The 13,990-nt window shown below is 44.7% G+C and overlaps 1 protein-coding gene across 1 annotated transcript in view; it reads left to right on the top strand.

Moving 5' to 3' along the window:
• LOC141153086 (carbonic anhydrase-like) overlaps window positions 1-7,872 on the top strand; it is a 31,605-nt gene extending 23,733 nt beyond the window's left edge. The window contains exons 4-9 of the mRNA XM_073637758.1: window positions 402-566; window positions 1,963-2,114; window positions 3,210-3,302; window positions 3,621-3,684; window positions 6,215-6,369; window positions 7,689-7,872. Of these exons, the coding sequence (XP_073493859.1) occupies window positions 402-566; window positions 1,963-2,114; window positions 3,210-3,302; window positions 3,621-3,684; window positions 6,215-6,369; window positions 7,689-7,811 (752 nt within the window). The 3' untranslated portion in view covers window positions 7,812-7,872. The remainder of the gene's footprint in view (window positions 1-401; window positions 567-1,962; window positions 2,115-3,209; window positions 3,303-3,620; window positions 3,685-6,214; window positions 6,370-7,688) is intronic.
• The last annotated feature ends 6,118 nt before the right edge of the window (window positions 7,873-13,990 follow it).

The raw sequence follows: 13,990 nt of genomic DNA, 5'->3' as shown, positions 1-13,990 counted from the left end.
TGCCCCTCCATTCCAAAGTTATACCCCCTGGAAATAAAGATGATAATTTTCCCTTCAACCAATGGGGCGCATATCACAGAACTTCTCTGTGGGTGTGGCCATGTTCTGATTGGCCAGCATCAGAGGAGACAACGCAAACGCCCACAGAAAAGTTCTGTGGAACATTCTCAGTTAGTTGAAGGAAAATTTGCATCTATATTTCAGGGGGTTATAACTATAGAACGAAGGGGCACAAAAGAAAAAGAAAAACTGTTTCAGAATCAGTAAAGCAGCAACAATAGGAAGAGGTACTCGGATTATATTAAAGAAATCAAGTGCATGGACCCCTTTTAATTGCCAAAATTATATATTTTACATTTAAGGAGCAATGTAACTGACTGTCTACATCTTATGTTTATTAGGACCCTCTACATGGGCAGAGCATTTCCCATCATGTGGGCTAAATTCCCAGTCACCCATTAATATTGTAACCTGGCAAGTCCAAAGAAATCTTAAGTTGGGGCCTATTCACATTTCTAGTTCTTCATTGCCTTCTTCATTTGTTATAACGAACAACGGACACACAGGTAAAGTCATCATTACATGTTTTCTTAAAAAATATATATATATATATTCATAAATCCATTTCTCATGGTCCATATTTGGACCACATAGTACGGACCAGCCTAAGTCAGTGAAACAGAGGACCCCCTTCATTAATATCTTTATGCCTTAATGAGATATATGCATAGGAATTGTCTTCATAAAAAAGGCTGTGTTCACATGTTGCAGCTGGGGTGCATTTTTTGCCACAATCATGGTAACCCTGCAGCATTTTTACTACAATTTTAAAAAAATTGTGTCACATCGGTTTAACCGCAACGTGTGAATGCAGCCTTAGATCACTTACATTTACAGTTGATCAATATGGATCCAAACAGAGGGATATATTGTGATCAGCTCATGGTGGGATGGGGATCCTACTAACCAAGAAGACTGGAAATAAAATTATTTCAAATATTTTCTATACATAAAGTAGACATCTAGCCTGATTTTAATATAACTGCTGCTATTACAACTTTCTAAATATACATATTTGCAAAATGAGTTAAAGGGAATTCATCAGCAGGTTTCTACTATGTAATCTGATAGCAGCATGATGTAGGGGCTGAGACCCTGATTCCAGCGATGTGTCACTTCCTGGGCCACTTGGTGCAGTTTTGATAGGATCCCTGCTTTCTCTGCTGTAGATGTAGCAGTGCTCAAATGCCGAGCTCTGTATAAACCCCGCCCACACCACTGATTGGCAGCTTGCTGTGTACACTGTGCATAGGTAGAAATCTGCCAATCAGTGGTGGAGGCGGGGTTACACAGATTAGCTGGACTGTCTGGCACATGACACCTAGTCCTGCAGTGATAATCTCCTGCTGATAAGCCACTGATTGTATTGAAACTACAGCAATCTGCTGAGCAAGTGACACATCCCTGGAATCAGGATCTCTGCCCCTACATCATGCTGCTCTCAGACTATATACAGCAAAAACATGCTGACAAATTTTCTTTAAAGGGGTTTTCTACTACTATACATGTTCATCTTAATGGGCCCAGGGTAGTGTAATAAAACAAAACAACTTATAATTTATCTTCCATACAGGCACCATTCCCCTGCACTGTGAGCTCCGCCGGTCTCCTAACATCAATATCTGTTGGATGGGCATCACTTACAATCCATCCAAGCTGTTTTTTTCTGCATGGATGGAATGTGAAGGCTGCAGCCGATCAGCGACCGCTGATTGCAGCAGTCACATGATGCTTCCACCAATTGTTAATGACAGGGGACACAGTATGGCGTGCGGAGGGATTGAGCCAGACTGGAAGGTTGATTATAGCTTTTTTTTTGCTATACTACCCTGCGCCCATTAAGACTAATTTGTATAGTATTGGGGAACCCCTTTAAATTCCACGGTTTTTGTTTTCCTGTAGTTGAGGTGGTCCTGAGTTCACAGCATATTCTGAGTGGTGCTGGACTTAAAAACAACTATCGCCTGGCCGCATTTCACCTTCATTTTGGCAGCTCACCATTTGCTGGTGAAGGGTCAGAGCATACGATCAACGGCAAAGCCTTCCCGCTGGAGGTGAGTGATTCTTCAGAAGATAATATATGCCTTATTATATTTCCAGTACTCTCAAAAGTAACAGAAAATTCTGTTCTTCAGTTAATCTTTTATATTTAAACAAAAGTTCTATATTTCCAACACAACCCATTTATAGTAGACCCCCATGGATGCATCCTTGCATCTATTCAAATCTTAAAGAGAACCCATCATCAGATTTTTCTGTGTAATCTGAGAGTAGCATAATTTAGGGACAGAAACCCTGATTCCAGTGATGTATCACTTAGCTTCCTGGGTGCAGCAGTTGTGATACAATCACAGTTTTCTCTGCTACTGATCTAGCAGAGCTCTGAATGCTGAGCTGTGTATAACCCCGTCCACACAATTGATTGGCTGCTTAGTGCTCACTGTATATTGACAGAAAGCTGCCAATCAGTGGTGGCGATGGGGTCGGACTAGGAGGCATGAGACACCTAGGTCCTGATTCATCAGAGCAATTTCACCAGAATTGGTTTGAAAAGTTGCAAATTAGAAATAGTAATAAATAATGGTGCGACCTTTGGTGTTTTCACGACAGTCTTTCCCAGTTATGACAAAATGTGTGGAGGTGGGGCGTGACGGGTGCACAGTGAGAGCGTGATGTTCATCTAATTAATGACAATTCAGAGGCTCCTGTAAGTTTCCTGGCGTGGTGCACAGAGGCGCATGCCGCTCATCAGACGTTCACCTCTTCATGAATCAAGAGCATCTGACTCCACCGCGCAGGTCTTGATGAATTGTGACCCTACTCCTCTAGAGATAATCTCCTGCTCATAAAACACTGATTGTATTGAAACAGCAACACACAGCCTGGTAAGTGACACATCGCAGGAATCAAGGTCTCATCCCCTATATAATTCTGTTCTCAGATTACATAGCAAAAAACTGCGGTCAGATTCCCTCTAACTTTTAGAGTTGTGCAACCAACATAAAAAAAAGTTGTAAAATGTAGAACTTGGCTCTCGGCATTTTTCTTTTGCTTTAAGTTTTCTTCCTGAACATTATCTAGTACCTATTTTGTGCCATGCTGCATTACTGTCCCTGTATATATGGATATGCGTTTTTTTTTTTTTCTAGATTCATTTTGTCTTTTACAATACAAAATATGAAGATCTAACAGAAGCAAAGGCAAATCCAGATGGCCTGGCTGTGGTCGGAGTACTTTTTGAAGTAAGGTTTAGTGAACATTATTCATGTAACTTTCTGATTGCTGGGAGTCTGATCGCTAGGATCCTCAGTGATCTCAGGGCTCTTCATAGCCCCTTTTTGAATGGAGCAGACCTCCACCATCGCTCCATTCATTGTCTATGAGACTGCTGGAAATAGTCAGACACCAGCCATCAGACTTCAATTGTGGGGAATACCCCTTTAAGCAAAAAAAAATGTTTTTCATTGATAGGTTTCAGTATTCTCCTTAACGATTTAGCATGACAAACATGTTTATAACACCGTTACATTTCTTTTTCATATCTTATTGATTAACTTTAGATTGGTCACGAAAATTACGCTCTTAACAATTTAATCAACGCCCTTCCTCAAGTTGCCCACAAAGGTAAGTTAGATTAAATTCACAATCAATTATGATTTAAAAGGAATATGCAATAAAAAAAATAAAAAAAATTAAAGAAGAATTGTGCCGGGTCTACATCCCACCGTGCAGAAATAATGGTCTGCAGTGATCATATATAGAAGAAATGTATGCCCCTTATTGCTAAACAACAGGGGCATACAGCTGTCCAGCTAAAACAAGTTATCACCTAGCCAACTTGCTGATCTCTGGGGGTCTCACCCTTGTCACCCGCATCAATCAGCAGATTGGGGATCTTTTATCCCTGTTACAAGATGACACAGCAGGTTGGATGCCCAAAACTTCACTCCATTCATTCCCTATGGAGCTTTTGGAAAAGCTGAGTGGCCCCATAGGAAATGGATGGAGCACAGGTCGCACATGTCCCCCGCTGCTCCATTCTTATGGGAATTAAAGTCCCCCGCTCTGTCCTAGCGGTCGGACCCCACTGATCATCATGTTATCACCTATTCTGCAGATCGATGATAACTTCTTTTAGCTGGCCAACCCCTTTAATTGTTAAGTAATAGGAGCCCAGGACTCATGAAGAAAATCCCTGCCCATATTACATCATTTAGGCAACACAGGGGAGAAGAGCATCTCCCAAGGAGGTTAGACTCTATAATCTTCTCTATAATCTTGAATGGAGGGCAAATCTACTTTACATTTCTCCCATCCTGTTGGATACGACAGTCTATATAATGAATAGCTAATAGCTCTGATATAGCTGCTCTGATATACATACAGTGGCGTAAGTTGAAGATTCTGGGCCCCAATGCAAAATTTCCAATGGGGCCCCCAACTAGCACAGGTCTTTAATAGGAATAGTCTTTTCATATGGGACAAAGAGACCGCCCTAGTCTTCAGGGTCCGTGTGCGATTGTAACCCCTGCACCTATTGAAGTTACACCCCTGTATATATATATGCCATTTTCCCAACACCCTCATAGGACTGGGGTCTGTGAGTGATGGAAATGTGAGAAGGGTGAAAGATATAATAATAAACATATTTTGATAGAGAGAAGTGAATACACATTACATATTACTGGGTTTGAGGGGATTTATCACAATAATTTGCCATGGGCAATTCCCATAAGCTCCCTTTAAAGGAAACCTGTCATGCTGCACGTGAAGTCCTATCTGCCGGCAGTATGTTGTAGGGCAGGAGGAACTGGGAAGATTAATATATAGTTTAATAGAAAAAGATTCAGTATATTTGAATTTTATTCACTTTGATCCCTGATCTTTCTAGGCTTAGGAGTCCAGTGGGCGGTTCTCCAGTAGGAGTCCGATCCATCACTAAGTAATACCACCGACTGGACTTCTGAACATAGAAAAACAGGGATCTAAATTAAATACATGTTATAATTCTTTTTTTTTCCAATAATCTATATATCTGTGACACAGTCACTTCTTGTGGACAAATCGTGAGTTAGGGTACTCAAGGAGTCTGAGGTCAAAACCCAGGAGTGTACGATATAAACAGAGGGAAGAGACAAAGGCGTAGTCAGGTAATGGTCCGAGGTCAGAATACCAGGAGGATAACAGATCAGAGCAAAGGGGCCAGGCAAAATGGATGGTCAGAAAGAGGTCCAAGGTCAGGCAGCAAAAATATCCACAAGCAGAACACAAGGCAACAAACAGAGGCAGAGAAACAAACCACACAGAGCTGAATGTACATTTGGCAGAAATCTAGGACTGACCGCCCAGCTAAGTAACTGGGTAATCACCTGGGACAGGGAACACCTGAAGGTAGCCCAGCACCTCCCAGTCTCAGATTGGACGGCCGAGCTGTCAATCAAAACACCGACAGCTCAGCACGCCCCTGCACCAGACTGGATGGCTGAGCTGTCAATCAAAGTACTGACAGCTTCAGCAAGCCCCTGCACCAGATTGGATGGCTGAGCTGTCAGTAACCGAATCACAAACACATTGAGGGGTGGAATCGTGACAATATCAATCTGCTCAGCTCCTCCTGCTCTATTCCATGTGGCCTGTATACAGGAATGCATCTATGGCGTGACTGGTTCCCCTTTAAAGGGAATCTGCCAGTAGGTTTTTGCTACCTCATCTGAGAGCATGATGTCAGCAAAGAGACCCTAAATCTGCAGATGTATCACTTAGTTTACTGGGTGAAGTAGTTATGACACAATCAGAGTTCTTAGATATTGGATGAAGCAGAGCTGAGAACGCTAACTCCGCCCACACCAGGCTCTGTGTACATTTTCTATTGACAGTGAGCTGCTTATCACAGGAGGGGGGCGGAGTCGGACCAGTGCTCATGTTGCAGCTAGTCACAGCAATGCTAATGTCCCAGTGATAAAACCTCCATTGTTTTGAAACAACAGCACACAGCCTGATAAGTGACACATCGTTGAAATCTGTGTTTTAACCTCTACATCATGCTGTCCTCGGATTACATAGCAAAAACCTGCAGACAGATTCCCTTTAAGTATTCAATTGAATTATTCTAATGAAATATTATATTATTGCTTTGAATTTTCTTCTTTCCTAGGAGAGTCGGCAACAGTAGCCATCGATTTACAGCAAATGATACCTCGCAGTGTGGTGAATTATTATAAGTACCAGGGGTCCCTCACCACCCCTCCATGTTCGGAGAATGTAGCCTGGCATGTGATAAGCTCACCAGCGCAGCTCAGCCAGGCTCAGGTAATGTTGCATGTACTGCTAGATTCCTCCTCTCTCCAGATGTCATGGTTTAGAATGCTTTCAACTGCGCAAGCGCCGAGCGATGGCATTCTGGCTCCATTGTACCCTGCCAGCAGAAATGACCGGAACGACATCGCTGGGCGCTTGCACAGTAATGTATTATCCTCTGCCTGCAATAAGGCAGAGCAGAGTGCGCCTGCGTAGGCCTGCACAGGTGCGAAATCTCGATTCGCTATGTGGATGATGCAGGATACGTCAATACGTTAATCAAAGCCAGAGGACGGCGATTAGGAGCAGAGAGGACGCCCATCGGACCGGACCATCCTCATCCGCAGGAGCAATTAAAATGTTATTTTTGGGGATATTCAGGGGGGAGTCAGGAGATGATAGACACGTTTGTGGGATGCAGCACAGGAGCAGGTAAAGGTGCTGGCATTTGTTCAGAGACACAAAATCTGCTGACAGGTTCAATATTTATTAATGCTATGTCCCCTTTAAGATGCTGTGCTTGGTTTGAACAGTCACATGGTGCTGACAGATTTCATTTATTTGCTTTAGCTTTAGCTGCTTGATTATTTAAAGTAAAGCTCATCATAATAATAAAGATAACCTGTCAGTAGATTCATACTGCCCGAGCCGCCTGGATGTGCAATTGCAGCCAGTTATGTTTTACTCTGAAAAATTGTGGCTTTTCAGAATAAAGATAGTTTAGAAAAACGGCCAAGGACTATGAGGAAAGAGCTTACTGGTCCAGCGCGGCCCTGGCTAGCTTCACTCTCACCATGAATGACAGATCTTTTCCTACGTACAGGCGTTAATCAACTGAAGAGGGGAGAAGCAGGCCTGGGGACCGCACTGGACTCGTCGGTCCTTTTGGTCCCTGGCCGGCTTTTTACACTATGTTTTCTCGTAAACGTCATGGCGTTTCTGCAGCCAGGCTCTGATTCATGATGCCTATGTTTCGGGCAGCATGACTCTAATGACAAGTTCCCTTTAAATGCCATCATTAAAGGAAATTATAGAGAATGTAAAAAACTGGCAGAGGATGGGGGCTAACATTTTTCCTAATGGCATTTTATTCTGGCATGTCATAAAATACCATGCCTGAATGAATGGGTCCTAGCTTCTGCTCTCGGTGCTGGGTCAGTTCAGTCACTAATTTATTTATCGCAAGATCTAAAAAAAAATAAAAGTCTTGAAAACTCCTCTTAGAAGAAATGGCACTATCATCGGATTATATATAGAAGCAGGTGTATGATTTAGCATAATCCTGTAAAACAAGTAGCATAATCATCCAATATTCTACTTTCTTCCCATAGTATGAAACTATTGCGTCTTCGCTGTACTTTACATCGAGGGACTCCGAAGAGCAAAGCCAGATGAGTAACAACTTCAGGCCCGTCCAGCCACGTAACGGAAGGACAGTGTACAAATTCTGGTGATAATGATACACGTTTTTGTACCATATATAAACCGGCTGGAATAAAAAATAATAATTCTGTAGACTTTTTTGGGATTTGTACAAATTGTTTTGCAGAATGAGTATCACAGCCCTTTCAATCAGCTGATCAGACGGTCCCAACAGTCCCTGTCGGCCTAATACTAATGACCTATCCTTAGGAGAGCCATCACTTTTAACCCCTTCCCGCAGCATGACATATATACAGTATACGTCATGGTGCTGGGACGGATGCATGGAGCCGGCACCTGCCTCTAACAGCAGCCATGCTAGCAAACGCCTTGTGCTGTTTAATCACTTACACGCCATGTCAATCTTTGACAGCACCATATACCGTTAATGGCGGGGCGTCCACTTACACCACTCAAGGTGCTGATGGATTACCAAGACAGCCAGGGTCCTGCTGAAGCCTCCTCGTTGCAGCCATCTTGATGCTTCAGTGAAGCCCATGCACAAGACAACACAAGACTACAGTGCCTTGAAAAAGTTTTCATACCCCGTGAACTCTTCCACATTTTTTCACGTTACACCCACAAACTTAAATGTATTTTATTTGGATTTTATGCGATATACCAACAAAGTAGCAAGTATTTGTGAAGTGTGAAGGAAATCAAACATGGTTTTCTAATTGTTGTAAAAATATAAGTATGAAAATTGTGACTTGCATTTGCATTCAACCCTCCTAAGTCAGTACTTTGCAGGACCACCTTTCGCTGTAATTACTGCTGCAGTCTTTTGGGGTCTGTCTCTCCAGCTTTATACACCTAGTGGTGACATTGTCCATTCTTCTTTGCACACTCGCTCTCGCCCGGTGAGATTAGATGGAGGCGTCTGTGAACAGCAATTCTTGCCACAGATTCTCAATGGGATTTCGGCCTGGACTGTGACTGGGCCATTCACACACATGAATATGCTTTGATCTAAACCATCCGCAGCTCTGTCAGTATGTTCAGGGTTGTTGTCCTGCTGGAAGGTGAACTTACTCTCCAGTCTCAAGTCTTTTGCAGCCTCTAACAGGTTTTCCTCCAGGATTGTCCTGTATTTAGCTCCATCCATCTTCTCATCACTTCTGACCAGCTTCCTTGTCTCTGCTGAAGAAAAGCCTCCCCACAGCATGATGCTGCCACCACCATGTTTGACGGTGGGGATGGTGTTTTCAGGGTGATGTGTAGTGTTAGTTTCCCCCCACACATAGAATTTTGCATTTAGCCCAAAAAGTTCTTCTTTGGCTTCATCTAACCAGAGCCCCTTCTTCCACGTGCTAGTTGTGTCCCCTACTTTTTGTAAACTGAAAACGGGACTTCTTTTGGCATGCTTTCAAAAATGGCTTTCTTCTTGCGACTCTTCCATAAAGCCAGATTTGTGGAGTATAAAACTAATGGCTTGCTCACACGAGCGTATAACATGGCTGAGTGCTATCTGCTGATAGCACTTGGCCCGATGTTATACTATGGAGCAGTGCAGATATGGCATGAGTAAACAATCATAGCATGCTGCAGGTGCATCCAATGATCAGATCATGCACAGCCATACAAGTCCATGGGTGCATGTGAAACGCACCCATGGACACAGAAATGAGAAGATGGAGAAATTAAGTTCTGTGTCTTCTCCACAACTGTGCTCCGATTCTCTCAGACTAAGGTGACGCTCGGCTTAAACACTGACAGTGTTTGATCAGAGTGACACTGGCATAATTGGCCGGATTCCCTCGCATGAGAGAAATCGATGGTCATGTCACCCCAGCCTTATAGTTGTCCTGTGGACAGATTCTCCCATCTGAGCTGTTAATCTCTGTAGCACCTCCCCGAGACCATGGGCCTCTTGGCTTCTTCTCTAATTAGTGCTCTCCTTGCTTGAAATGTCAGTTTAGCTGGTGGCCATGTATTGGTAGGTTTGCAGTTGTGCCATACTCCTTACATTTTTGGATGATGGATTGAACATTGCTTCGTGACATGTTCAGAGCTTGGGCTGGTTTTTTTTTTTATAACCTAACCCTGCTTGGTTTTCATGATGCTATTTGATCCCTAATGTTCTCACACAAACCTCTGAGGCCTTCACATAACACCCTAGCCACCCTAAAGCGCTGTGTATGTATAGCAGCAAGCCTTTTTATGTGAGCATGTTCAGGGAGGCAGCAGTGATGATAGTCTCGGCCAGCCACAGAAGATCTCTACATTTACCTACAGAAAATGTAAGGCTGGTCTTAAAGCCCCCATACTGTATGCCACCAATGAAACGCACAAACCACCTATGATTACTATATTTACATTGACATTTTTGGCTGCTAAATGTGAATCTCCTCCGAGGCTGTCCGAGTCCAGCATCACCCCTGCTGTACACCCGGCTTCATCGCGCATTCCCAGTGAGGAAGAACATCATGGGCATACGTGATATTTGCAAATAGCTGTCGTTGACATCTCTCTTGCAAATCGTGTCGCTCACGCCCACCGGGGCGTGCTTACATCATTAGAAGGAGGAATCCGGGGTAATCCCTCCTGACTAGTCAGCCACTAAGTTGCATAGTGCGAACACAGCTGATAATTTTACATAAATTCAGCAATCGCTAAGCCACAAAAAGGGGCTTGTTAGAATACAGGGAAAGGTTGTTGTGCCCATGGGCAGACACATGGTGCTGCTGCACAGTGTCTCAAAGATAAGGGGGCCCACTAACACCTCCAAAGCAGCAAGGAGGGTCCATATACTGTTCTTGCATAGGGGCCCTTTTCTGACTGTGAGCGCCACTGGCGGTTTAGGGGCTAGAGCAGCTGTCATGTTCCCATTAGGAACTTTTTTGGGGGATACTACTTTACGAGGGTAATAATGATATTCATGAATATCTCACTATGATCACTTTAGCATTGCATACTTATGTGGCGGTGCCTGATGTTATACCTTCATTGCTCTCGGATGGGTGGCTATCCAGCGATGCACTTTTGAACTATTGCATTTTTTTCTTTTCACTGTACACTTGATACTTTGTAATCACTTCTTCTACACCGGGCATTTAACAGCGCAAATATGTAAATATATATTTTTTTTTTCATTACAAATGTTTATCCTGCGTCCCAGAAAGCCAAAATGCAAACTTTGTCCATCTTCAAAATTTCCTCCAGATGCTCGTTTCTGCTTAAAACATGTAGAGAATTTCTGCGCCATCACAATGCAAAATGTTGCTTTTAGAGCGAGCATTATCAGGAGGAATTCTTCTCTTTGGCAATAAAATGGGATAATCGTTTTATTATACTGACATCTAGTGGGCATCTAATGGACAAATGTACACTATAAAAGAAATCTTCATTGCAAAATGTGGCATGCCGGATATAAATCACCGGAGTTCATTTATTTCACGGGGCCTGGTATTTCCCCTCTAAGCTGGGCTACCATTATGATTCAAAGCTGATACAGAGCATTATACCATAGTCTTTTAGCACCATACAAACTTTCTGCAGAAAATGTTAATATTTTATGTCATGGGATAACTGCATGAATCTTGGTGAAGGATACACTAATCAGCATGTTTTACCATGGCTCTAATGCAAAAAAAAAGTCCAGATCTGACAATCCCTTTAAATATATGGTAATTTCTACTTTTTCTATTGTATGGCACAAGGTCCAACTTTAAATTTATTTTACAAATTAAAGGGAACCTGTCACCTTAGAAAATGCTATTTACCTGCAGATCTAGAGTTAGAAGCCCCCATGACTTACACCAGGGCCGGCTCCAGGTTTTTCTGGGCCCCGGGCGAAAGAGTCTCAGTGGGCCCCTTTAACACATACCACGATTCATGATGCAGAGATACCACAGAGAAATATATATATATAGTACAATGCAAAGATTTCACTTCTTACATTACATGAGTGATATCTATTGTAAATTCCACAATAGCTCAGAAACCGACGAATCGCTCCATACAGTATACTGGCCCCCATATAAGGCTCCATACGGAATACTGGCCCCCATATAAGGCTCCATACGGAATACTGGCCTCCATATAAGGCTCCATACGGAATACTGGCCCCCATATAAGGCTCCATACGGAATACTGGCCCCCATATAAGGCTCCATACGGAATACTGGCCCCCATATAACGCTCCATACAGGATACTGGTCCCCTTATAAAGCTCCATACAGGATACTGGCCCCCATATAATGCTCCATACAGGATACTGGCCCCCATATAACGCTCCATACAGGATACTGGTCCCCTTATAAAGCTCCATACAGGATACTGGCCCCCATATAACGCTCCATACAGGATACTGGCCCCCATATAACGCTCCATACAGGATACCGGTCCCCTTATAACGCTCCATACAGGATACTGGCCCCCATATAATGCTGCATGCAGGCTGTTACCCCCCACATAATGCCCCATACAGGCTGTCCCCCCTTTATAATGCTCCATGCAGGCTGTTACCCCCCACATAATGCCCCATACAGGCCCCCCCCTTTTAATGCTCCATGCAGGCTGTTACCCCCCACATAATGCCCCATACAGGCTGCCCCCCCCTTATAATGCCCCATGCAGGCTGTCCCCCCCACATAATGCCCCATACAGCCCCCCCCCTTTTAATGCTCCATGCAGGCTGTTACCCCCCACATAATGCCCCATACAGGCAGCCCCCCCTTTATAATGCCCCATGCAGGCTGTTCCCCACCTTATAATGCCCCATGCAGGCTGTCACCCCTCCTCTTTATAATGACCCATGCAGGATGTCCCCCCCCCTCTTTATAATGCCCCATGCAGGCTGTTCCCCACCTTATAATGCCCCATGCAGGCTGTCACCCCTCTTTATAATGCCCCATGCAGGATGTCCCCCCCTCTCTTTATAATGCCCCAAGCAGGATGCCCCCCCCTTCTCTTTATACTGCCCCATGCCTCCATACATTAAAAAAAAAAAAAATCAAATACTCACCTCCCTTCTCCTCACCTGCTACCTGCTGCCCGCTGTCCGCTGCCCGCTGCTCGGGTCCGAACTCCAGCGTTGTCGGCGTCTTCCCACTTAGCGCTCCCTGTGATGGCTCAGGGGAGGGCGCGGTGTAAAGGCGTCACTGCGCCCTCTGACCTGAGACGTCACAGGGAGCGCAGAGCAGGAAGACAGCTGATCTGCGGAGGCACGGGGAGAGGTAAGTATCCAGCTGCCGGGGCCCTGAGCAAGCGGCGGAGAAGGGCGGGCGCAGACACCGCTCTCCTCCGCCCATAGCCCAGCGGGGTGCGCGACCGCCAGTGGGCCCCTCTGCCTGCTCAGGGCCCCGGCATTTGCCCGGGTGCGCCGGGTGCTGACGCCGGCCCTGACTTACACTTTCAGAAAGGTAGCCGGGCAGGATTAACACTATTTTCCTGCAGAGAAACCCTATATCTAAAGTTCAAGAGTGTTTTCTAAGGTGACAGGTTCCCTTTAAAGTTTCATATTAAAGTGAACCTGTCATCAGGATTGTGCTCAGTGAACTACAGGTAGTGTCAGGTTGGCGCTGTTACACTGATTAAAATGATACCTTGGTTGATGAAATCTGTCCTGTGGTTTGTTATGCACACGCCCGGACTGACTGGCGTGTGCGTGATTAGTGATTCCACTGTACCATGAACCGAGGAGTGCCTGGAGGGGCGTAACTAAGTATCAACCTGATCCGACCAAGGTCGCACGGCGGCTAACGAATCCGTGCACCAAGGAGGAACTGGGCAGAGGGACCAGGTGCTACTCCAGGTCAGACCCCGGACACGGCTGTTGACCCACACCGGGGAATACGGGAACAGGCAGGTTAGGCTGGCACACAGACAGGTGGGTATTGGCAGGCACGGCTGGAGTGCAGACAGGAGGATACTGGCAAGCACGGGCGGCACGGTGGAGCAGTGGTTAGCACTGCAGCCTTGCAGCGCTGGGGTCCTGGGTTCATATCCCACCAAGGACAACATCTGCAAGGAGTTTGTATGTTATCCCCGTGTTTGCATGGGTTTCCTCCGGGTTCTCCGGTTTCCTCCCACACTCTAAAGACATACTGATAGGAAATCTAGATTGTGAGCCCTGATGTGGACAGCGACGATAATGTATGTAAAGCGCTGCGGAATATGTTAGCGCTATATAAAAATAAAGATTATTATTAATATTATTATTATTAAGCACGGCTGGTATGTAGACAGGGGGGTACTGGCAAGCACGGCA

Source organism: Phyllobates terribilis, unplaced genomic scaffold, assembly GCF_046119375.1.
Source record: "Phyllobates terribilis strain yellow unplaced genomic scaffold, ASM4611937v1 Scaffold_7__3_contigs__length_470593459, whole genome shotgun sequence".
NCBI lineage: Eukaryota > Metazoa > Chordata > Amphibia > Anura > Dendrobatidae > Phyllobates > Phyllobates terribilis.
The sequence above is the reverse complement of the archived record's forward strand: the minus strand, read 5'-3'. Positions and strand labels throughout refer to the sequence as shown.